At 42.2% G+C, this 25,179-nt stretch overlaps 1 protein-coding gene across 7 annotated transcripts in view; it reads right to left on the bottom strand.

Annotated features, from left to right (window-relative positions):
- TOX2 (TOX high mobility group box family member 2) overlaps positions 1 to 25,179 on the bottom strand; it is a 219,752-nt gene that overhangs the window by 32,152 nt on the left and 162,421 nt on the right. For 6 of the 7 annotated variants that reach the window (XM_033914241.1, XM_033914246.1, XM_033914244.1 and 3 more), the window contains one exon: positions 1,510 to 1,749. The exons of the other annotated variant lie outside the window; for it this stretch is intronic. In XM_033914241.1, coding sequence (XP_033770132.1) covers positions 1,510 to 1,749 — 240 coding nt within the window. The remainder of the gene's footprint in view (positions 1 to 1,509; positions 1,750 to 25,179) is intronic. 7 annotated transcript variants of the gene reach the window in all.

Genomic DNA, 25,179 nt, shown 5'->3' with positions numbered 1-25,179 from the left:
ATTTGTACCTATGTCTCTGTAATTAATCAAATTTCTTGTAGATTTTCTATTCATAGTAAGAGTCAGAGGCGAAGGCTGGGTACACCAGCTCCACGGCCCTGACAGTTGTATTCACTGACTGTCCATAAGGGACAAAAGCAACCCCTAATGAATATGCATGAGCTAGCTATGCATGCAAAACTACTACCCGGGTTGTATGCAGATCTCTCTCATGTATATTTATGAGGGATATCTTTGAAAAACCTTCCCATTTCTGAGTCTTGAGGACCAAAAGTGAATCTTGTTCCAGCATTGCAACTTCAGTCATGAGCAGCAGAAGCTCCAATTCTGTAATTAGGTCAAGAAGCTCCATTAATATACATCGGCTCCAAGATAAGTGTTTGTCATTCCTGAAAACACCATGAAGAGAGACAATTGTACAGGTCGATATTCAGACCTAGCAGTGACCACGCAGCACCACAGAGCAGTGCTATTTCATAAAAAGCACACTTTTTTACACTGAGCGCCAGACTTAGACTTACTCAGCACTTAACATTCAACATTTAGTAGACAGTCCCTGTTCAGAAGAGCTTACAATCTAATTAGGACAGGTTATGCCCGCTAAACCCCATACTCCATAACACTGTACTGATCTTCTCAGCAACCCCCTCCCATGGCCAGGCCTCCTTTGGGTTTGTGCGCAGTGGGATTTGAAATGGTGTTCAGGCAGATGTGCGTGCAAAGCCAAATTATTACCAATTAACTTCAATGACTGTTAATTGGTGCTAATTTGCAACTACGATTCATGCCGATAGAAAAAGGAGCGGTTCCCAAATAAAGATAAGAGATTAACTTTATTTCAATAGATTTAAAAATCAGCTGACACTGGCCACTTTTCTCCCAAATAAGGGCTGCATCAGGGGTATTGCTAATACTCAGCACAGATTTAGAGGAAATTGAAGACTGATCTATGCTGAGTATCAACCTGGATGTTCTTTCACCCTGATACGGCTCTTGTTTGGACGAAACGTGGTCAACCTCGGGGGATTTTTAAATCTATTGAACTGAAGTTCATCGCTTATCTTAGTTGGGATCTGCTCCTTTTTCTATCGTCTGCCTTGCTGCAGATTTTGACACCTCTGCTCTTGGACCTGTGAAATTTTGAGGCCGTTTATGGAATCCGAGGAAATGCAAAAGGGGCATTCTTAGGACAACGAGTCCACTTACTTGCACCTGTGGCTGCTGTAACTGTGGGTGATTAAAAGGAAGAGACAGCCACTGATAAAGTTTAACTGGCGTGCAAACATTAGCTTATGGTTTTTTTTTTTTATGAATTGCCCCCAACTGCTGCTACAGATAGACAAACTGATCTGTACTGGTTTCAGAGAAATGTGTGGCATTGCCTGGCGTCACTAGGTTGCCATGGTAGCCTTCGTAGCCCTTTGTACTCTTTTCGTCAGAATCCAGGCCTCCTAGGCTAAACTACCCCACCACTGTGCTCTTTCACCAAACCGGCATTTCCGTACATACCTTAAAATGTGAGTCTGTCTCCTCTTCCTGAGTGGAGCTGGAGGGAGAAGGTGTAGCAGACTTACTTCCCGGGGGTGATGGGGAACCATGGGTAATCCCACTTCTTATACCCATCTGAGAAATCAGTTGTGATTGGCTGAGGGCACTCATGTGCCTGGGCAATATCCCTGGTCGATGGATCAGGGGAACTTGATGGTTGGAATCAAAGGAAGTGCCATCTGGATGGACCAGCTCCTGGATCTGGGTTAGGAGAATATTTCTTTTTAATTAAAACTGTATTTCTTACCGTAATGAACTTATGTCTAATTTGATAATTGAGAAAAGAATATCATTTATTAAAGAGTAATCTCCGCCCACACCTCCTCCTAAATTTGATGAATCCTATGTAAAGGGAGTATCAATTACATTTTGAAATAGGATACGGGTTCTTTTTCCCTCTGCTGTATTCCGTATTCCTGACATCTTTCTCCTGCACTCTCAAAAACCTTCAGACTGGAAGACACAATCAGCCTGCCCCAATTAACTAAATATAATGAACAAAGCAGCAACTGTGACCTCTTCAGATAAGCAACAGTCTTTGCCATTATGACAGGGCAACATTCTGGCTTCAAGGAAACCCGACAGTGCCAAACGGTTACTACAAACCTCTTGTGCCATGTAATTTATTCAGTTTTCCATAGGGGAGCTCAGAACGGTTTACATGAATTTATTCAGGTGTCTCGATGGGCTCACAATCTATCTAATGTACCTGGGGCAATGGGGGGATTGAGTGACGTGCCCAGGGTCACAAGGAGCAGCGTGGGTTTGAACCCACAACCTCAGGGTCGTTAACCACTTCACCACACTCTCCCCCTCATGACAGGTTTCGTTTTGGGCACCAGCTGAACAGGTTGGCTTTGAAACTCTGCCCATGTAAGTGTTAGTGATAAAAATCACCAGGAGAGATTTTTAACAATTCTCTCCCAATCATGAAGAACAGGATAAGGTACCCTGTGCTGTAATTACCAGTGAGATCTTGCTTCTTCTACAAAAATGCAAACAGCCCAAGTGAAAATACCTGTAATGAACAGTAATCCTGGATAAAACATTGTTTTGTACTCTTTGAGTCCTTTTGGCAGTAGGTTAAGGGACTTTGTAATGATGGGTGAAACAACGTTCCCCAGAAGAACAAACATCTCTTAAGCAGCAGATTTATCAAACTTTTGTTCCACTGCAAAATTACTCCAGACTGAAAATTTAGGAACATTTTTATTGATAAATCTGGCACGATTTTTAAACTGCCTAGAAGTTAATGCAATATGTGGAATATCAAGAAATAAAGAGACTTGAGGCTACTGCATAAGCCAGAGGTGGGAAGCCAGGATGGCCCCGATTCTATAAAGTCTGCCTAAGTTACGCACTGATATCGGCACAGATTCTATAAAATATAGGCGCCTGTTATAGAATCACGCTTAGGTGGAGCATCCTAATGTTTAAGCCTCGCCAGGGTTTTCTATGCCTGAAGTTAGGTGCCGATATCAGCCTAACAGCGCCTGATTGACAAAGAGGCATCTAACTTGAAAACACGCCCCTGATCCGGCCCCCAACCACACCTACTTTTAGTTTAGATGCTTCGGGCTAGGTGCTCACTTTTTATAGAATTGAGATTTTCAAGTTAGGTGCCTAAATTTCAATTAAGTCCAATCAAAGGTGACTGTGGGGTGTTGAGTGCTTTTAATGGCACAGATTAAGCTGATTAATCAATTAAATTAGGCCCCTAACTTTAGGCAGACTTTATAAATTCCAATTCTCTGCGTCTTTCTTTTCTCCTTCCTACCATACGAAGGTGCACAGCAAGACTTGGGAAGATCTGCAATCTTTTAATAATTGCTTCAACTGTAACTTGGTGGTGAGTGGAGTGGAAAGGGTAGAGATGAATCGCTTGTTCACTCATTCTAAAAACACTAAGACTAGGGGGCATGCGATGAAGCTACTTAGTAGTAGATTTAAAACAATGTGGAGAAAATATTTCTTCACACAACTTTAATTAAACTCTGCAATTCGTTGCCGGAGAATGTGGTGAAATCAGTTAGCTTAGCAGGGTTTAAAAAAGGTTTGGATAATTTCCTAAAGAGAAATCCATAGGACATTACTGAGATGGCTTGGGGAGATCCACTGCTTATTCCTACGATAAGCAGCATAAAATCTGTTTTACTATTGGGTCGGCCACTGTTGGAAACAGGATTCTGGGCTTGATGGACCTTTGGTCTGTCCCAGTATGGCAATTCTTATGTTCATGTGGTGATAATTCTAGCCACCAGATGGCAGCCAAGTATATTCAGACACCTCTTTGGTTTTCTAACTCTCTGGGTTTGCAACTCTCCATTTGTGTTTCTGTACAAAAAATATAAGCCATAATTGCTAAGTAAACCTGTATTATCCTACCTTCTGCTCCATCCGCTCTCCCTGGCCAAACCATAATGAATACTTAGGTTGCGATGTTAACTGACATTGCTACCTAGCACCTACCACCTAGGAGCAGTGTAACCACTGCAGGGTACAGTACAAGGTACCAGGTCAGAGCCAGCGGCTGCCTGCATGTTCCTTTTCAGCTGCAGCACAGGGATATGCATTCATTATCATGCATTTAAAATACTTACTGCATGCAAAAGAGATATGTGTGAAGTCAATTTGCACATGTTAACAAGTTTTTAGCAATAAATAAATTGAAAGAATCCCAAAATTTTAAAAAGAGCCATATTAATAAACAATCCACACAAATTTTTCCTTGTTCACATTTCTAGGAAAAGGAAGTAGGATCAAAAAGGTTTCAGGTCAATGAGAAAAGCCTCAAGAGCAGCAAGCGTGACCTGGAAGATGTATGGGTCGCGGGTTGATACTGTCGAGATTGAGGCTTGAATTATTCCTTTTATCAGCCTTAGAAATAATTATAACCCAGGAACATTCTGTGTTCCACATTTACAGCTCAAAGTTACAGTTAAGCAGAAGTTAAGTCAAACGGTTAGTCGAAGCTCACTTTTAGTTACACTGAAGGAAGAACTTCTGTATTGCAACGTTTCAAGAGAGACTGACCCACTATGATGATTTTAGCTCTCACCTACAGATGGCTGTTTCTACAATACTGGAGGTGTATCTGTTATGTTGAGGAAAAGGGCAGTCATGTCTCTTTATTTGAGTTATTCTTTACTGATGCAAAAGGGGATTATAATTATATAAATAAATAATGCACAAAAACAAACATTCTTCACGTGGAATAATGTTGGATGGGTGGAGGAGGGAAGTATATTGACACGATGGAAGAGGCTGAACAAGGCAAGAATAAAGACCCAAAGAAGGGAGATGGTCAACAGCAGAAGAAAAGGGCCAGGAAACAGAGGGAAGATGAATGATAGACAAGGACACTTCTCCAGCTATTGTTGACAGTACCAGAGGAGGTGCCTGAGACAACTTTCAATAAATCACTATGGAAAGCCATTAAGTCATTTTTTTCTCTTGCTCCCATCATGAATTCACTTTATTTAAGGAGCGTGTTTTCATAAATATATTTTTGGAGAAGGAAGGACCACCCACAGAAAAGAAATCAAAGCACAGACTCTGCTGTTTTCACATCTTAAGGGAAAAGTTTAAAATCTTGCCAAATTTCAAATCAAACCAAGTTTCCAAGTATATTTACATTTTAATATACCGACCATCAGCGTATATCTGGCCGGTTTACAAAGCTGAAAGCATTGAAGTAAATAAGAAAAAGTGCAAAGATCTGAAATGTACCCTCTCGTTGCCTCACTAGGGCCCATCTGTACATTATTGCCAGCTGTTCTCTTCTTTTCCCCCTAGTTTTGAAACAAATTAAGCCAGGAACTTGTTGACAGTCGGGTTTAACCACAGCAGCGGGTGACATGAGGGAAATCAGATTCTCTCAAATGTTTTTCTGTCTTTTGCTTTGGTATTAGTCTGATTAATGTTAACATGGTTTAAAAGACCCAGGAGCTTATCTATTAAGATTATTCATTCGGCATGAGGTTATCGGGGTGTAATATATCATTAGCAGAGAACAGTGTTAATGCCAGCATAGAACATCAAATGAACCCCACGGTGTGGGAAATGTGCTCAGGCCCTGTGGATTCCAGCAGAAGTTTATCTAACTTGAGGGAGCAGTCCAAGAGAATGGCTTGTCGGTAAAGTAGCAGGATTCCTGCACCTCGATACAATTGAAAGCCTAGAAACTGGTTTCAAATGTTACCTATAGGCTTGTTGCATCCAATACCACTGCAAATTTTGGGGGGGTTTGAGACTAATTCCAGGTCCTGTGTTGGTGTAGAACAGTGGTCTCAAACTCGCGGCCTGGGGGCCACAGGTGGCCCGCCAGGTACTATTTTGAGGTCCTCGGTATGTTTATCATAATCACAAAAGTAAAATCAAACACTTTCTTGATCATATGTCTCTTTAGCTATAAATGACAATATTATTATTAAGACTTGGCCAAAAGGAAAGATTTATAAACTATAAAGAGTTTTACCGCATGCAAAATTGTCATTTCTTTAATAATGCATTAACTTTTTTTCTGAGGCCCTCCAAGTACCTATAAATCCAAAATGTGGCCCTGCAAAGGGTTTGCGTTGGAGACCACTGCTGTAGAATGTGTTGGCACCATACACAGAGTAGAGATCATACAGGAGATGATCCAGTAAATGGGCTTAAGAAATACTTCTGTCTTCATGCCAGCTGGAGAAAGAAAGGAGGAGGTAGCAAGGGATGGGAGAGATTCAAAGAAAGAGGAATGCACAAGTGTGCTTGTATGAAGAAGAGAAAAAGAGGGTGGTGTGAGAACAAGATGAGGGGACTGCAAAGAGCAGAGAAAGAGAGAGGCAAGGGCGGGCTAGAGAAGAGATTGATAAACCCCTAGTGCTTTGTTCTGACATACTGGGGAGTGTGTAATGCAGTGGTTACAGCTACCCTGTGGTTGTGGGTTTGAATCCTTCATTGCTCTTTGTGTCCCTGGGCAAGTCACCCAGGTACATTAGACAGAGTGGGAGCCCATTGGGACAGTTAGAGAAAAATGCTTGAGTACCTGAATAATTTGTAATCCACATTAAAAAAAACAAAACCTGGTATGTTAGAAGTCAGGTGCTTACTTCTATCCACTGCCTGGTTCTACCTCATAAGAACATAAGAATTGCCACTACTGGGTCAGACCAGTAGTCCATCGTGCCCAGAAGTCCGCTCAAGCGGCGGCCCTTAGGTCAAAGCCCAGTGCCCCGAGACTAGCCTTACCCGCGTACGTTCTGGTTCAGCAGGAACTTGTCCAACTTTGTCTTGAATCCCTGGAGAGTGTTTAACCCTATAACAGCTTCCGGAAGAGCGTTCCAGTTTTCTATCACTCTCTGGGTGAAGAAGAACTTCCTTACATTTGTAAGGGATCTATCCCCTTTTAACTTTAGAGAGTACCCTCTCGTTCTCTCTGCCTTTCTCAAATCAGTGTGTGCATGCCAAAATTTATCAGTTTTACAGGTTAATACTGTCACTCACACAGGTTTGTTCAACTAAATCCCAAATTTAGCCTTGAAAAATATTTAGAATATTGATCTTTCAGAGGGCCCATGCAGAAAGCCACGTGTTAGAGCCACTGACTGCACAGCCTCCAATCCAAGCTTTCTGCAAAAAAGAACCGCCCGAATGCAGTAATGAATGAGCAAACAAATTACTGGGAGGGGCATGGGTGGGTTAAGGATGTGCCCAGCGCTACCAGTTCCACGTCTATGTGCATGTACGACTATTGAGCTGGTGCTTAAATGAACATGCTAGGATTCTAGAATGGCTGTTTTGCGCATCACCGTTGTCCGAGAAATGGTGGTTGCTGTACATCAGGCAAAAAGAAGAAGTAACAATCAAAGCTGTAGACAGTCTTACAAAGGCAAGGAGGACGTCTGTTCAACCAATGATAAAGTCTTTATTAGAAACTATTGTCCCAACAAGGATCCAAGCATTGGGGTATAGAAGACGCCTTCCTCATGGGACACTATTAAAACAGAGAGAACATGGAAAAACATAAACATAGCATTATGAATACTCGGACTGGAAGAGCATCACCAGTGGGTGCTGCAGGGCTCGGTGCTTGGACCCGTGCTCTTCAACATCTTTATAAACAATCTGGACATTGGTACGACGAGTGAGGTGATTAAATTTGTGGACGATACGAAGCTATTCAGAGTAGTGAAAACACAGGGGGATTGCGAAGATCTGCAACGTGACATAATCAGGCTCAAGGAATGGGCATCAACATGGCAGATAAGGTTCAACGTGGATAAGTGTAAAGTGATGCATGTAGGAAACAAATCTCAAGCACGAATACAGGATGTCCGGGGTGGTACTTGGAGAGACCTATCAGGAAAGAGACTTGGGAATTATGATCAACAAATTGATGAAGCTGTCCGCGCAATGTGCAGCGGTGGCAAAAAGGGTGAACAGAATGCTAGGAATGATAAAGAAGGGGATCACGAAAAGATCGGAGAAGGTTATCATGCCGCTGTATCGGGCCATGGTGCACCCTCACCTGGAGCACTGGTCACCGTGTATGAAGAAGAACACAGTACTACTCGAAAGGGTCCAGAGAAGAGCAACTAAAATGGTTAAGGGGCTGGAGGAGTTGCCGTACAGTGAGAGATTGGAGAAACTGGGCCTCTTCTCCCTTGAAAAGAGGAGACTGAGAAGGGACATGATCAAAACATTCAAAATACTGAAGGGAATAGACTTAGTAGATAAAGACAGGTTGTTCACCCTGTCCAAGGTAGAAAGAATGAGAGGGCACTCTAAAGTTGAAAGGGGATAGATTCCGTACAAACGTAAGGAAATTCTTCACCCAGAGAGTGGTAGAAAACTGGAACGCCCTTTCATAGTCTGTTATAGGGGAAAACACCCTCCAGGGATTCAAGACAAAGTTGGACAAGTTCCTGCTAAACAGGTGAAGCTGGACTCATTTAGAGCACTGGTCTTTGACCTGGGGCTGCCACATGACTGGTCTGACTCAGCAGCGGCAATTCTTATGTTCTTATGAATAACATATTAGAGAACATGGACATACATTACCATGTGGTTGGTTATGTTTTATATGTTTTTATAGTGTCCCCTGAGGAAGGCGACTTCTATACGCCGAAACTTGGATCCTTGTTGGGACAATAGTTTCTAATAAAGACTTTATCATTGGTTGCCTTTTGTAAGACTGGTTATTGCACATCATCATACTACAATTTTGCTGTTAACAGAATTGTTTTTATGTTAAATTGTATGTGCTCTACATCGCCTTGGGTGAAGCTTTTCGTAAAGGCTGCTGCTAATTTTAGGCAATCTTTTGAAAATTACCTCCATAGCGCCCATACTCCATAAGACCCAATCAGCTGCCAATTCCTGTCAGGCAATGGGAGAATCTTAACAAGCAAGAGCACTCCTAGTGGTGTGTAGGACAACTGCATGTTAGCAGCTGAAGGGCCAATATTCAAAGGAGTTATGTTCCTAACTTTGAGAGTTCTGCTCATAAATTAGCATCTTTGAAAATTTACTTTGGCTGAGTGCATACACTTTTACTAAACTCTTAAAATTTAGGAGCATAAAAAGTGTGTGATAATGGGGTGGACGTAGGGTGGGGAGAGCACTGATTTTCAGCATTAGGCTCATAAATGAGGCAAACGAATGTGTCTGCGCCCAGTGATTAGAGCTGCAGCCTCAGCACTCTGAGGTTGTGGGTTCAAACCCCGCACTGCTCCTTGTGCCCCTGGTATGTTATATAGACTGTGAGCCCACCTGGACAGATAGGGAAAATGCTCGAGTACCTGATTGTAAACCTTGATAGGTGGTATATAAATACCTAATTAAAATATAAATAAATGTTTATTCAGTGCTTGATATATGAGGGGTGCTGAAAAGTTCTCAGCCCAACCAACCAACTTCCTAAATTCTGAGCGCTATTTTGCCACTATAGCTGAAAAGTGTCATCTTATTTTGTTGAGTGCTAATTTGCAGAAAAAAATTCTCTGTTTTGACCTTGTTTCAGATCATTACTTGAACCATATCCATGTTATTCTCATCTTGGTTGGGCTGAGAACTTTTCAGCACTCCTTCGTACCTACCGCTGTTTTTATGCAACAAGTCACAGTGCTTAATTAACACAACATCGACATCAGGTACGCTAAGTGGCCTCACAATTTAACTATGGCACCTGGGGCAATAGAGTGAAGCGACTTGGCCAGGGTCATAAGGAGCAGCGCTGGGATTTTAACCTACAACCTCAGGGTGCTGAGACAGTAGCTTTATCCATTAAGTTACTTGGCTGAAAAATTATGTTGCTAAGTTTGGTTGAAAATAAGGCACATGTTTAGAAGACTAACCCCCCCCTTTTACAAAACCGAGATAGCAGTTTATGCCGGCAGCAACGGCTCTCTGAGCATGCCGCTGATAACATGGTGGCTGCCCGGAGGGAGCTCCGCCCTTCGCTCTGCCCCATTTCCCGACTTCCCGCAGGCCCCTCGGCCGTCACCTCCGACGTCAGTGGCAAGGGCTGGGCCCTCATTGGGTAAGTCGTGAAAAGGGGGTAGAGCTTCTCCCCCGGTGGGGGACTCAAATACCGAGCGCCGGGAGCAGCAGAAGCCTTTTCTTTTGGGCTCCCGACGCTCAGTCTGCCCCCACCTTCCCGCCTCTGAGATAAATTATGTTAGTAAGAAAAACGCTTTAGCTTGTATTCTTTCATTGCATTTGACTAAGTAGGCATGAGGATGTTACAAAGTGTGCCAAATTGTTGTATTCTTTCCACTACTGTTGTCACAACGGCGGATGCACCCGAACCCTGAAAATGGACTCGCAGAGAGAGCATACTACGCCTACCGTCAAGGCATGTCTGCCTCGCTGGCTTGCAGGGCAAGTGGACTGAGGGGGGGAGGCAGTGGCCTCGCTGGAAAACGAGGAGGGCAGGTCACGGAAGCAAAATGCGCATGCTCCCCCGCTGGAAGGCAGGGCGGGGAGCGGGCCTAAAGAGGAGAATTTGGCTCGGGTGCTTCCTAGGGAGTTTTCCTGCATAATGCTAATAAAGTTGTGGCCTGTTATTCCCCTTGTTATGTCTCTGTGACTTTTGCTAGGCCTGGGGGCCGGGGCGTACGAGGTGGTGCAGCCTGCCTATGTTATTAGCGCTGGATGTGCTGCGCCGCTCCCCACACTCAGCGTGAACATCGGGAGCAGCTCGAGCATTCAGTGCGCAAGCCTGCACCAAAAACCGCTTACGCAGTTTTGTAAAAGGGTGGGGTGGGTAAAGGAGCGGAGCCCATAGCAGTGAAAAGTGTAATTGATTATAGGTTAATATTACTACTGGATGTGAGAACTTTTGCAATATTATAGGACAGAAGTCAAGTTAGTTCTTGAAGCTTCATTTAATAGCTTAGCCTGAGAATTAATAGTTAAATAAACAGGGAAATGGAACTAGGGGGCCGCCTGGTCCGGCCCCCATATGTCACTGTTTCGGATCTATTTTCGTGAGCTCCTGGAAATACTCGTTCTGACAAATGTCTGCTAGAATCTGAGATGTCTTGTTCAGAGTAATGGCTTCTCTTACACAGGTGCCCAGCTGCTATTGCAAAATCAGGAGGCATTTAATTGAAACTAACGACTATAATAATGGTACATTATCCCTGCAGGCTCATAGCCATAACAGTTTTAATTATTGAGTTTAAGAGTCAAACTAATTTATCCTTTAAAGTAACAGCCGCACGTTTGCTTACACTGACGGTGTCATTAGGAACGAGAGGGAGGCAGTGGGGAGGAACGGATACCGATAAGGCTCTGTCTGTTATCAGGATCCCCCTCAGTTCTCTCCTTTCTCCCCCTCCCAATGAGCAAACCTTTGCAACCCTGACTGGGAAATAGAAAACGAAAGAGGTGAAAATCCAGGGGCTCCTGTCCACTGTGAAATGACCTTGCGTGTAAAGGGCTAGATTAGGCCGTTTAGACCAGGTGAGAATGCAGGTGTGGCATTTGTTATTCTCCAGCGCTTGCCCTGAAACGCTTACCACGTGGGGCTCCGCATGAAGCGCAGAGTCAGCCCACATGATCAGAGGCAGATGCTCAGCATACAAGAGTCGATCCATGCGAAACGTCACCCCAAAGCAACGGTTGAGCTTCCTGTCTCCACCGCAGTAATCAATATGATTGGACAAAGAAAGGCGGTTTATCAACTCCCTCCCTTTACCCTTTAAATTACAGCTTTTCGAGCAGAAAAAAGTAGGGAATTACAGGCCAGTTAGTCTGACTAAGCAAAATAATGGAAACACTTTTAAATTTTTAAAAAATTTTTTTTCAAAGTCTTATTTTAGCTTAGAAGACCAATATATAAGCTAAAATAAGACTTTGAAAAAAATTTTTAAAAAAATTTAAATACTCAATAGATTGAAAAAGAGAACACACAAGATCAATGATAGCTCACCCTGTGGCTATTAGCTTCAAACACACATCAGGCTTTTAGCTGTGAGCGCTTGAGATCGTTCAGAGTTTTCTATTATATTCATTTGGATATATTAACTTGTGCTTTAGCCAAAAGTTTTACAAGTTTAGTGTGGTTCACAAAAATTTAAAGAATTATTAGTATTTAGATTTTAGCAAAGCCTTTGATAAGTGTTCCACACAGATGTCTAATAAATAAACTGAGTGCCCTCGGGAAGGGTCCCAAAGTGATGGGCTGGGTCAGGAACTGGTTGAGTGAAAGACGATAGAGGGTAATAGTAAATGGAGATCGCTCTGAGGAAAGGGATGTTACCAGTGGTGTGCCTCAAGGTTCTGTTCTTGACCCTATTCTTTTTAACATTTTTATAAACGATATTGCTGAAGGGCTGACAGGTAAGAGTTGCCTCTTTGCAGATGATACCAAAATATGCAATAGAGTTGACATCCTAGATGGTACGAATAACATGAAGAAAGATCTAGTGAAGCTTGAAGAATGGTCTGAAATTTGACAGCTAAAATTTAATGCTAAGAAATGCAAGGTCATGCATTTGGGCTGCAAAATCCCAAAGGAATGGTACAGTTTAGGAGTGAAGAACTTATGTGCACGATGGAAGAGCAAGACTTGGTGTGATTGTATGTGATGATGTTAAGGTGGCCAAAGAGGTTGAAAAGGTGACAGTGAAAGCTAGAAGGATGCCAGGGTGCATAGGGACAGGTATGGCCAGTAGTAAAAAGGAGGTATTGATGCCCCTGTATAAGACTTTGGTGAGATCTCATTTAGAATATTATGTACAATTCTGGAGACCTTCATAAAGATATAATAGGATGGAGTCGGTCCAGAGGAAGGCTACTAAAATGGTGTGTGGTCTTCGTCATAAGGCAGGGGTGTCAAAGTCCCTCCTCAAGGGCTGCAATCCAGTCGGGTTTTCAGGATTTCCCCAATGAATATGCATTATATCTATTAGCATACAATGAAAGCGTTTTGCAGAAAGGGGATACCCGACAGGGGTCATTAAAAGGTCTTTTAAAAGGGCCCTATATGTGCATCGAGACCATCTGCTTATTGACTCCAGTGCTCCAAATGAACTCAGGATGATGTGCACTTTACCATACTCCTATAGAGCATTTGAAGTTAAAAAGATCATTAAATCTCATTGGCATATTTTACAGGTTCATGAGACATTTGAGCAATTCCCTATTTTTGCGTGTTCTAGGGGTAAAAACTTACGAGATTGTATCACATCTTCTCAATTTGTAAATTCCAATCATGAATTACTTGTAGCCCCAAGGGGTCATTTCAAATGTGGGAGGTGCAGTGTATGCCCGCATGTCATAGAAACGCAGCAGGTCATCCATCCACATCTGCAAAAGTCATATACTTTAAAACAACATACAAACTGCAGCACCGAGGGAGTGGAATATATGATCACATGTCCATGCCAACTAGAACTGTTCGGGTTAGGATAACGGAACATTGTAGCAAGATCCGTCGGGGAGACATGGGAGCTCCACTTACGCAACATTGGATGAATTGAAGTTTGTAGTGTTGGAAGCTCCCACACTGAAAAGAGGTGGGAACAAGCAAGCCTTGTTATGGAAACAGGAACAAGCATGGATCTTCCATTGGCAGACTGTCAGTCGAGAAGAGGAATGGTGGGCGTTTCCACACTAAGATTGACAGACACAATAGTATATCTTCTGGGAGTTCAGGTGATAGTCACATTACCAGGAAGTGATGCAACCAAGGGTGAAGAGGGAGGTAACCGCCGGCAGCGACGGGAGTTAAGTAAAAATATCGGTTTTCTAATAAATATACATTAAGTGCGATTTATCTTTGTTTTGGCAGGAAGAAGTTTCACTCTGTTATCGATCCAGCTTATGGGGGCTCTCTGAAGAAGCCAACGGCGAAACGCGTTAGAGCCTGCTGGAGTGAAACTGCTTCCTATCCACCCGTGCAAGGTAAGTTTAAGTTTTTTCAAACACTTGAAGCGTTAAAGACACCATTGATTATAGAGTTTTGTTATCACAGTTAATTTCATCTCACAAGCCTTTAAAGAATTCTTTCTACCAACAAAGATGATGCGATGATAGAGCATTGAAACATTTGCAAGGGCTTGTCCCCGGTTTGTGATTTCACCACCTTTTTCAAGGTTCTGAGCACCTCTATGGTTGAAAGTTTTTTCATATATGAAGTTCTCCTTGTTTTGTTAGTTGACTGATATACTTTTGTCATAATAATGTATCCATGTATTACTAAACTAATTAAACCAACCCATCATCCAAAGACTTGCTTTACTTAATTTCCTACTGTCTACAGCAAATAAGTGAAACAGGCAATTTACTGTTTGCAGATACTTAGTTCGACCCATTCAAGATGAGTCTTTGAAAATGGATGCTGATCAAATGACTGCCAAACTGAAGGGATGGATGTTGAGTAACTTGAGAGAGTCCAAAGGAGAGCGACGAAACTGGTAAGAGGGCTGGAACACTGCCCATACGCCGAGAGGTTGGATAAGCTGGGGCTCTTCTCCCTGGAAAAAAGGAGGCTCAGGGGAGATATGATAGAGACCTTCAAGATCATGAGGGGCATAGAGAGGGTGGATAGGGACAGATTCTTCAGACTGAAGGGGACAACAGGTACGAGGGGGCACTCGGAGAAACTGAAGGGAGATAGGTTCAAAACAAATGCAAGGAAGTTTTTTTTCACCCAGAGGGTCGTGGACACTTGGAATGCGCTGCCGGAGGAGGTGGTCGGGCAGAGTACGGTACAGGGATTCAAACAGGGATTGGACGGATTCCTGAGGGATAAAGGGATCGTGGGATACTGAGAGAAGTATCCAGGAAATAAGTATAGAAACCCGACCAGGTCGTGCATGTGCAAAACCGGAGGGTTAGGACTTCGATGGGAAGATAGGACTTCAATGGGAAACCAGGGTGGCAAGGGGGCCCCTTCTGGTGATTCAGACAGGTGACCTGTTTGGGCCGCCGCGGGAGCGGACTGCTGGGCATGATGGACCTATGGTCTGACCCGGCGGAGGCACTGCTTATGTTCTTATGTTCTTATGTACAGAGATGGATTCAGATTTTGCAGGGGTGGAAATGACAGTTTACAGGACCATAGGGGAGAGGGAGGGAGAGAGCAGTGATGCCAGACCCATGGGGAGGGGAGGGGAGGGAGAGAGAGATCAAACTGGGGGAGGTGGTGGAAAGAGAAGGAGGGAAGGAGAGATACTGGATCTGTAGGGAGGAAGGGAAGAGAAGGCTTAACCTTTAGACTAGGCTGTGGATTTTGGCACTCTTTACTGCTGCTGCCCTGAGCCAGTGCCTTACGTGGTCCAGTGGTTAAGCCAGCCCTGCGTGTCATCCAGAGTCCAGCATGGGAATAGCTCCTGTCAGCTGCAGATGACATGCATTTTCAGTACCGGTAGCCTGAAATGGCTCAGCCGTGAACATCCATATTTAAATAAGTCCACTGCAGGCAAAATATTGACCAGTTATATTATAAGCCCCTAGGGGATAGGGCAGGGGTGGGGAATGGGCCACAATCCAGTCAGGTTTTCAGGATTTCCCCAATGCATATAAAGGAGGCAGTGCATGCAAATAGATTTCATGCCTATTCATTAGGGAAATCCAGAAAACCCGACTGGATTGTGGCCCTCATTCCCTACCGCTGCAATAGGGAGATACGTTAACTTAAACAACTACTGGAAAAGCCTGAGCTAAATTGAAATAAATAAATAAATTTCTCACAAAGTACGGTAAGCTCATTGGGGAGGGAAGGGTTACTATCCACTCAAACAACTGCATTTGGTTCTAAATTAACATGTGAGCTAATTAAAACCATCTTTCGAATGAATTTATTATAGCACATAAAAAGCTAATTGTACATTCCGTGTTGCTAATCCCTCGCAGTGTTGAAATCTCTTTGGCCACACTTGTTTAAATTATTCATAAGGAACAGCAACAGTTGCGAACTGTAATTTAAATTGGCATCTCATGAATATTCAATGAGCACAATAAACATTGAAATGTTTTACTGCACACTGCTCAATATTTTCCGCTCTATCTTGTGTTTACACATTTTTATTAACTCTTTATAAAGGTGTTACCTATTTATGTCACTGATTATGCGAGAATTCCAGCATCTAACACGTAAACATTTGTAGCTTTTCCTTAAAGAGATGCAATGCAATTAGGCACAGCTTCAAAATAATAATTAAGAGTCTGCAGATACGATTCTCATAGTTTTCATCTGAATATGTCGTTTGGCACTATTTCAAGCTGAATTTGAATTATATATAGTGCGTGACTGAAGATGTTCCCAAAGTCTACCAACCCTGCAAGGCACCCAGAGAAGAAGACAGCAAAGTTGTTTACCTGTAACAGATGTTCTCTGAAGACAGCAGTTCTCCATTCACACAAGTGGGTCACTTATTAATGTGCAAAAGTAAAAGCCATCTGTTCTTTCTGGAAAGGACGAAAGGCCTTTACTCTGTGTGCACAGATATCCTAGCACTGCCGTAGCCTGCTGTTCCACTCAGTTGTGATTGAGAGAGAAAACATCAAAAAAGAGAGGGTCTGTGGGACTGCTGAATTGTAAACAACCTCGCTTTCTGTAAAGATAAGCAAGCCAGAGAAACATAATGGCAGATAAAGGCCAAATGGCCCATCCAGTCTGCCCATCCAAAGTGTGCACTATCTCCTCTCCCTAAGAGATCCCACGTGCCTGTCTCACACTCTTGAATTCAGACAGTCTGTCTCCACCATCTCTAAGGAGACTTACGTAACCAAGAATTGTCTTCAACAATATTAAGGGAAAAACCAACGTCATCAGAATTATCAATGAACAACAGTCCATGTTTTTCTGGTTGAAAAATTTGAAGTTGGTGAAGCAAATTTGGGTGGAGGATAATCTCCTTCATACGAAATTGGGAAGCTCAAGAAAATATATTGAAATCTAGAAATGTTTCAAGTTTATTTAGGTCTTGATATACCGCTTTTAGAAGCAAAGCGGTTTCCAATTTATACAAAATATTAAAATGGTTTTAAAAAAATATATAAAATAGAGGGAACAAATTCACATTTAGGGAACAGACGTAACATGATACATATGGGCAGATGGGGAGGACACATTGCTTAAATGAAAGAGCGGCAATGAAGACTTAGGAATCATTTTGGATCCAAAATAAAAGGCAATTCACATTGAACCACCGCAGCCATGTTTTGGCATACCTTGCCTGTATCAGGACTCTATGTTAGTACCATAATGCCTTTTTGTTGCTTTGGCATTTCAAAGCTGACATTCAAAGCGGTGGGTACTGGAGAATTATGTGACTTGCCCAGGGTCACAAGGAGCAGCACCAGGATTCGATCTCAAAACCTCTGGGTGCAGAGGCAACAGCTCAACCAGTGAGCCACAGCCAGAGTAGAATTTGAAAGGGTCAGCTCGAATTGAGATTGTTTTTGCTACATATAGATAGGGAAGGACAGTGATCAGAATTATTTTCTGCTTGTTGATTTTCAACATCACATTTTTTTCCCCGGTTGCGCTTTACTTTGACCCAGAAGCAGCACTGGGCTCTAGTGGAGAGCTGTGGAGTGATGCATCTGAAGCAGAGTTAAGTCAAGGGAGGGGGCGGGGCCTGTGAACGCAGGCTGGGTCGACATGTCCGAGTGCGGGGAGAGAGGCCTAGACCCCTGACCTGGATCTGGTGGAATCCCTCAACTACATCTTGTAAAACTGATGTCATCATTAAGTCACAGGTGGCAGAGATAGTATTGTTTCAGATATACGTGATGTCAGAACTCTTCTTCCTTTCAAAATTAATACTAGATCTGGTAATTGAGAGGTTAGTGTCAAACAGCTGCTTCCTGCCCTTCGCTAAATTTTCCAATTGAATCTCTTAAGCCTCAGTGTCATGAAAACACAAACAATTCCATTAGTTAATGAAACACTCCTGGCTCTGGCTAGCAGCCCATTGAGAAACAGGGAAACAAAATACTGAAAACAAAATAGACTGCTGAGAAATTATCTTTGCAAAGTTGAAAAAGAAGTTAGCTGACTGCTGTATAAGGTTCAGAGAGTCAAAGAAATATGATCATGTCACCCCACTTTTAGTTGATGCTCATTGGCTGCCTATCGAATACAGAATCAATTATAAAATTATATTTTTAACATTTACCACTAAAATGAATAACCAACCTGATTTCATTAACAGTCTTTTAATCCCGTATGTAACAACTAAATCCCTACGTTCCGTTTCTCAAAATCTTTTAGTCATACCATCATTAAAATCAATAAATACTTTACGTACCAACAACTTTGCTGTCACTGCCCCTTCCCTTTGGAATTTACTGCCTATAAATCTCCACAATGAATTAGATATAAAACAATTTAAAATAGCATTAAAAACATTTCTATTCCGAGACGCCTTTTGTTAAATTGCCACTCTTCTTTCTTTTCCTTTTTTTTCAAATTTTTACCTAACCTACTGTTTTAGCTCGATGACTTATCTATCCTATACTTATTGTAGTTCCTCCCCATCTGCCCTACTGTTGCAGTATGTTTTGAGTAAGTCATTGTCTCCCCTGTTTTAATATGTTTAATTTATTTTTGTGTAATTTTATTATGTTAATCGCTTAGAAGTTGGATTAAGCGGTCAAACAAATTTTTAATAAACTTGAAACTTAACCACAGAATCCAAAGCTCTGAAAATTTCTCCCTGCTTAAATTCTGGGCAGTTCCTGGAAGTGGGTAGGTCAAGGAAGAAAGCTGGCCAGCTAAGTTTAAGTCGTTAACTTACTGTAGCCAAGCCATACATCCATCCCTCCTACCTGAAGAGCAAAATAGTGTTTCATAGAAAAATGAAGGCAGATCAAGACATATGGCCTATCCACTATCCCTCCTTTCCCTTAGAGATCCAATGTACTTGACCTAAGCGCTCCTGAAGTCAGATACACTTCTGTCTCTACCACCTCTACCAGGAGGTGGTCGTTCCAAGCATTCACCTCCCTTTCTGTGAAAAAGTATTTCCAGAGGTTACTTTTGAGTCTATCTCCTTTTACCTTCATCCTATGACCCCTCATTCCAGAGCTTCCTCTCAATTAATACTCACCTAATGTGCATTTATGCCATGTAGGTATTTAAATGTCTCTATCATATTTCCCCTCTCCCACCTTTCCTCCAAAGTACGTATACATATTGAGATCTTTAAGTCTCTCCATATGTGTTATGATGAATCCCACCACTTAGGAACAAAGTTTTGATGTGGTTTACATAACTAAAAATAAAACTAAAATTACAGTACAACTAAGAGCCTTCACAACAGTTAAAACCTAAAATCATAAGAGCATAAGAATTGCCGCTGCTGGGTCAGACCAGTAGTCCATCCTGTCCAGAAGTCCGCTCATGCGGCGGCCCCCAGGTCAAGACCAGTGCTCCAAATGAGTCCAGTCTCACTACTTTAGCATGAACTTGTCCAACTTTGTCTTGAAACTCTGGAGGGTGTTTTCCCTTATAACAGACTCCGGAAGAGCTTTCCAGTTTTCTACCACTCTCTGGGTGAAGAAGAACTTCCTTATGTTCGTACGGAATCTATCTCCTTTCAACTTTAGAGAGTGTCCTCTTGTTCTCCCTATCTTGGAGAGGGTGAACAGTCTGTCCAAAAGCCAGTTCTTTAAAGCTTTTTGAAATCCAAAATAAGTGAATCAGAGATGCTTAAAGGCAAAGTAGTCCACAATGAGGAACCTACATAGCCAAATGGTCTGTTCTGAGTGGCAGTGAATTTCACCACTTGAAGAGAAGAAAGCTGCAAAGAGAGTGAATAATCTTAGACTTTGTAAATGCCAGTGTGTTGCATCTGCCACACTGGACAATCTGATTGCACTTATTGATTAGGTAATCAGTTGGTTCAGAACACTCTCTTTGGAGTGACTGAGTTATCAACTGAGTGGATTATCTTTTTTATAGTCCCACCCAAAGAGGAAGTGATGAGGGAGGGTGGAGCCAGGAAGACAGCTGCTAGGAAGTATAAAAGGCAGGCCAGAGTTGGGTTAAGGAGGCCCAGGGAAGGAAGAAATGGATCCAGCATGTGCCTTCCCCAACTATATGTAACCATGTGTAACATACATAGTAGATGACGGCAGATAAAGACCCAAATGGTCCATCCAGTCTGCCCAACCTCATTCAATTTAAATTTTTTAATTTTTTCTTCTTAGTTATTTCTGGGCAAGAATCCAAAGCTTTACCCTGTACTGTGCTTGGGTTCCAACTGCCGAAATCTCTGTTAAGACTTATTCCAGCCCATCTACACCCTCCCAGCCATTGAAGCCCTCCCCAGCCCATCCTCCACCAAACCCTGTCAGCCACAGGCCCAAATTCAGACTTCTTTAAATCTAAAGAGACTTTAATCCTGAACCTTTGAAGTAACAGGCTTTATCCTTTTTGAGTTAATGAGTTTTGTTTTTCCTTGTTTGACTGTATCCATGGGCCAACCCTCCAATCCTTGCTCTCACTATCAAAGTGGTTTACATGTTATATACAGGTACTTACTTCATACCTGGGGCAAAGGAGGTTAAAGTGATTGCCCAGAGTCACAAGGAGCCTTTCCCCAGGGTCTTGGGCTATTGGCCTAACCTTGAAGCTACTCTTCCACGCCACTCCTAAGAGCTGCTTTTCAACCTCCTGCTGTAAACCAGTCCTGGCCCTGCCTAGCAACAAAGGAATTCTGTTTATCTAGTGGGCATGCACTAGGCATTGCCTAGGGAACACCTAAATCCAGTGTTACCCAAAGGTTTGCCACCCGGATCATCTGCATGGGTAGCTAGCTCACATGCAAAGGTTTTAGTATATTGGCCACTTGGTTAGTAATGCAGCCGGCATAAGGAGCTCTTGATAAGTAACCCAAATACGGAAGCACTTTCTGTCCGAAGAATATTCCCCATTGCTCAGTTCCATTTTGCAATTTCCACAGCTGTAAGCACATTAAGAACCTTTTCACATGTGTCAACGTGATAAAAAAATCCCACTATTGCCTCAATTCCTTGATCTATCCTTGTAGCCCCTGCTGATGACTATGGGGGTCTCTTACCTTATTCTGCATTTTTAATCATTACATTACCTCATGAAAACCAATACAAATCTCAACATTGTTGTTTCAAGATTCTGCTTTAAAGGCCTTAAACCACCAAGAGTGTGTTATAATTATTATTATGACATCTGTCTGCACTTGACAATCCATGTATTAACCTCCTTGACATTATAATAATAGCATAATGGCAATCCATTTCATTTTTTATCCTCCAAGACTAAGCCAGCAGCCTTAATTGCTGAGAGTGATATTTTTAACCATTCAATAAATGTCTCACTTCGGCCCATGCAATTATTAACACTTCGGGGTTTTTTTGAACTAAATTGTATTGTCATATCTGTCACACATTACAGATGCTCATAAGTTACAAATGGTTATATTTCAAGACCCATTGTACATAAAATGCTGGCTTCCAGGTCAGGTTATGCTGACTGCTGATGGTGTTTTACAAAAGGCTCTGATGAATGCACAGGCTTTTTAAGCTCTGTTTAAGGACATGCAGGAGTTATTAACTGACAAATGCACGGCTTGAACTTAGCAGCTTCCATATGTAAGCCATAATGCTTCCTTCGCCAGCTGGCCTATTTTATAAATCTAGACATAAAAACAATACCGATCAAAGAGTGATGCTGCCATTTTAATTTTTTTGCTTTTGAGGTAGAAAGAAAGTAATGGTGGATAAAGGACGATGTCTCCCTTTATCCTTCATCTATAACCCTGGCCAAATACTTTTTAACAGTGAAATTATTTTCCTGTGTACATGTTTTTTCTTTGTGAAATGGGGAATACACATATAGATATCTGGTTCGCCCTGTGCCTTCCTAATCTAAAAAACTGACCACAAGCCCTCCTTTTCCAATCACAGACTCCTCTTCTGAAGGCTTCCCTACCCGTTGGCCAGCCTCCCCCCACAAGGAAGCTATCTCCAAAATCATACCCTTCCCACAAGGAAATATCCCATCAATCTGAAGGACCCTCAGCATTATGCCACCCCCCCATCCCTCCCCCACCTCCACCCCAGGCCTTTCTTGTGTTTTCTTACGTTGAGTAGGGTCAAAGCAAGAGTGATTCCTGAAAGCTGACCCTAGTGGTAATATTGTAGCCCTACAATCAAGGTTCAGCAGGACATTTTGAATCTGGTACTGGATAGGAGCAACTAGGGATCAATCAAAAAGTATTTCTCATGGAGAAAAGTGTGTATAAGACAAGCACGCAGGAATTCCTGGAGATGTAACTGGGTGATGCAGACGTGGAGTTGCTATGGAAGCATATATTTTAAAAATACGTGTAGAGTTGCATAATTTGTACTATTTCCAGAGTAGGTGTAAATTTGTGTATGGATATTTACATGCCATTGGGATGTTGCCTTTTTAAATTAAGCTTCTTTATTTACAGTTTTGATGTACCGCAATTCAAAGTGGTGCACAACTCATAAGCGTTTAGTCAAGGGGAAGGGAAAAGAAGTAAAAGGGTATAAAGAGGCCCTACAGACCCCAAAACGTCTACAGAAGCGGGACTTCTGTTTGGACTGCTCATAGATGTAGTTGTCCCATTATAAAACCAGGCCCTTAAATGTCTTCTCTTCACTGTAGAATAAAAAAAGATGTGAATTGCTCGAAAGTAATGGAAAAGGAAGAATAGAGAGAACAACTCCAACACTGTTCATTTGTACATCTGATCTTACCATTATTGCACATTAAAACACAATTCTCTGAAAGGAACACCAAAGTGGACCTGAAAGCAAGAACCATTTCAAGCCTAGGAAGTGAAAAACAAAAGTGTAAGCACGGTGTAGTTTGTTTCTTTCAAGATTATTTGCAGTTCTCTGTCAGGCGTTTTGGAAAGGTTTTAGGAATGATTAAGCTTACCATGTACTTCAGTCTGTAATTTGGTAACCTGTCAACATAGTGCAATTGATATTTTAATTACAACTGTTAATGCAGACATGCTGATGTACAGGGAGCCAGTCCTAGGGCATTCGACAAAGGACTTATTTGCTGCACTAATTATTGTCAGGGGGATGTTCTTTCAGCAGGCATCATGCTAATATTTCCACACACCTCAAGATGAAGCAACCGGTTCTACAAAATAATAATCTAGTGCAACCCTGATACTTCATGCAGGAAAAGAGACAGGAGACTGACTGGGATTTAGCAATCGAGACTGAGAGCTAGAGAGAAACCAAATCTGGGATTCTGAAAATAACTGGGCTGCAAGTTTTCACCATCTTAGGCGATAAAGCTGGATGGAATTGGTCTAGAGAGTGGCTACTAAGCTTGCCAGTGGTCTTTGTCATAAAGCACATGGAAGTCGTGTAGATTGAAAGACGTAATCATGTACATCCTACAGGAGAGGCAGGAAAGGGGGAGATGTGAGAGAGAGATTGAAATATCTCCAAGGACAGGGCTTAGGCCTTTTTCAAAGGAACACAGGCTCTGGAACGAGGGCGAGTTAAGTCTCTATATGGAGCCCCAAAATTTGGTGCCTTACAGAATCAGTGCGCATTGTAATTTTCAAGTGCACCCCTTTAGGCCTAAACACTTGTGTATTCTCTAAGCCCCGCACACGCTCCTCCCCTGGTCATGCCCCCTTCTTAGAAGCACACGAGGACTGTCACACAACACTTTATAGAATGCGCCTTTCAAGTTGTACATGTAATTTCTAATTAGTACTAATTAGCATCAATTATGAAGCATTAATTGCCAAGTAAGAATAGTCAGAGTAGTGTGAGTTAAGGTGTGTTATCTCAAGTCAACCTTAACACACTTTAACAAAGGAAGTTACAAATTTGAAATATTGGGATTTTTTAAACTGCCTTTTCATGAAGAGATTCACCCAAAATGGTTTACAATACATTGAACAGCAAGTATTTTCCCCATCTGTCCCAGTAGGCTTCACCATCTGGGGCAATGCCATAACCTCTCGGCACGTCTTATTTGAGAAGGCGTAATTCTGCATGAAGTAGATGAAGTGAGGGGAGGTGGCTGAACGTTACATAGAACAGACTACCATCTTTGAGAGAGGTTTAGAGGTCTCCTCCATGCAGCTTCATCCACCCTCATCCATGTGATGCACATTCTCCAGTATAAAAGCCAACCAAAACCAGTCATAACCATAACAGAACCTGCCCCACCCCATCCTCCACCACAGTTGCTGCAAGCCAGCCTCCCCCTACCTCTCCTTGAAAGTAAGTGTTTTACAATACCCTCTATTATTCTACCACGTAATTATGTTTTTTAAAAAAATCATTCTCTTTTTCAGATTCTGTTCTTCATTCGGTTGTTGACTGCATTTTGTCTAATCTACTTAGGAATAACACGGAAGTTCAGGGTACCTGGAAATGCTTTCAGTACAGTGCAAACTAGAAGGAGAACTAATGCATATTGGACATTTCCACGTGTGCAAAACGTTATTTCTATTCAGGACGTAGCTTTCTTGTTGACAAAGCTTATGTCCTCTTGCCTCATTTTCTTATACAGATGCTTGAAGCCAAGGCATATTTCCAAATATTTACATCTGTACACAATTTTTTTCCCTATGAATATTTGAAATGATAGGTCAAGTCATCAAGAATAGGTCTTTGAATTGGAATATTTTAGATCAAGGATGCCTTCAATAACGTATTAAACTTCATGAGGAAAATGTGGCCCTTTTACTAACCGCATTAGGTGTTAATGCATGCCTGATGAAGCACAAACGGCAGGGCTGTGGCAAGCTACATGTGGCCAGTGCAGGTGGGGGCTCTGAAATTGCTTTCCTTGCTTGGCTGTGATGCAGTGGGCAGGATAAGAACTATAAGGGGCGTATCGCACAGGAAGCAGATCGTACATTGGAGATTTTGCATGCCAATCTTTAAACAGTTAAACTTAATGTGCAACCAGTGCAAATTGTGCAACACAGGAGCAATATGATCTGTTCTTTTACTGCCTGTCAAGAGTCTAGCGGCAGTCGATCTACATTGGTCTGACTTAATCCAAGATAAAGGGTATTGCAGTAATCCAACCTACATGTTATGAAGGCATGTATTAACTCAAGTTTCAAGTTTTATTAAAATTTTGATTCAATCGCAATATCATTGCAACATTATTTATTTGGGATCTTTCAA

The sequence above is a fragment of the Geotrypetes seraphini genome, chromosome 11 (assembly GCF_902459505.1).
Source record: "Geotrypetes seraphini chromosome 11, aGeoSer1.1, whole genome shotgun sequence".
Taxonomy (NCBI): domain Eukaryota; kingdom Metazoa; phylum Chordata; class Amphibia; order Gymnophiona; family Dermophiidae; genus Geotrypetes; species Geotrypetes seraphini.
This window is presented reverse-complemented; position numbering and strand designations above follow the sequence as displayed.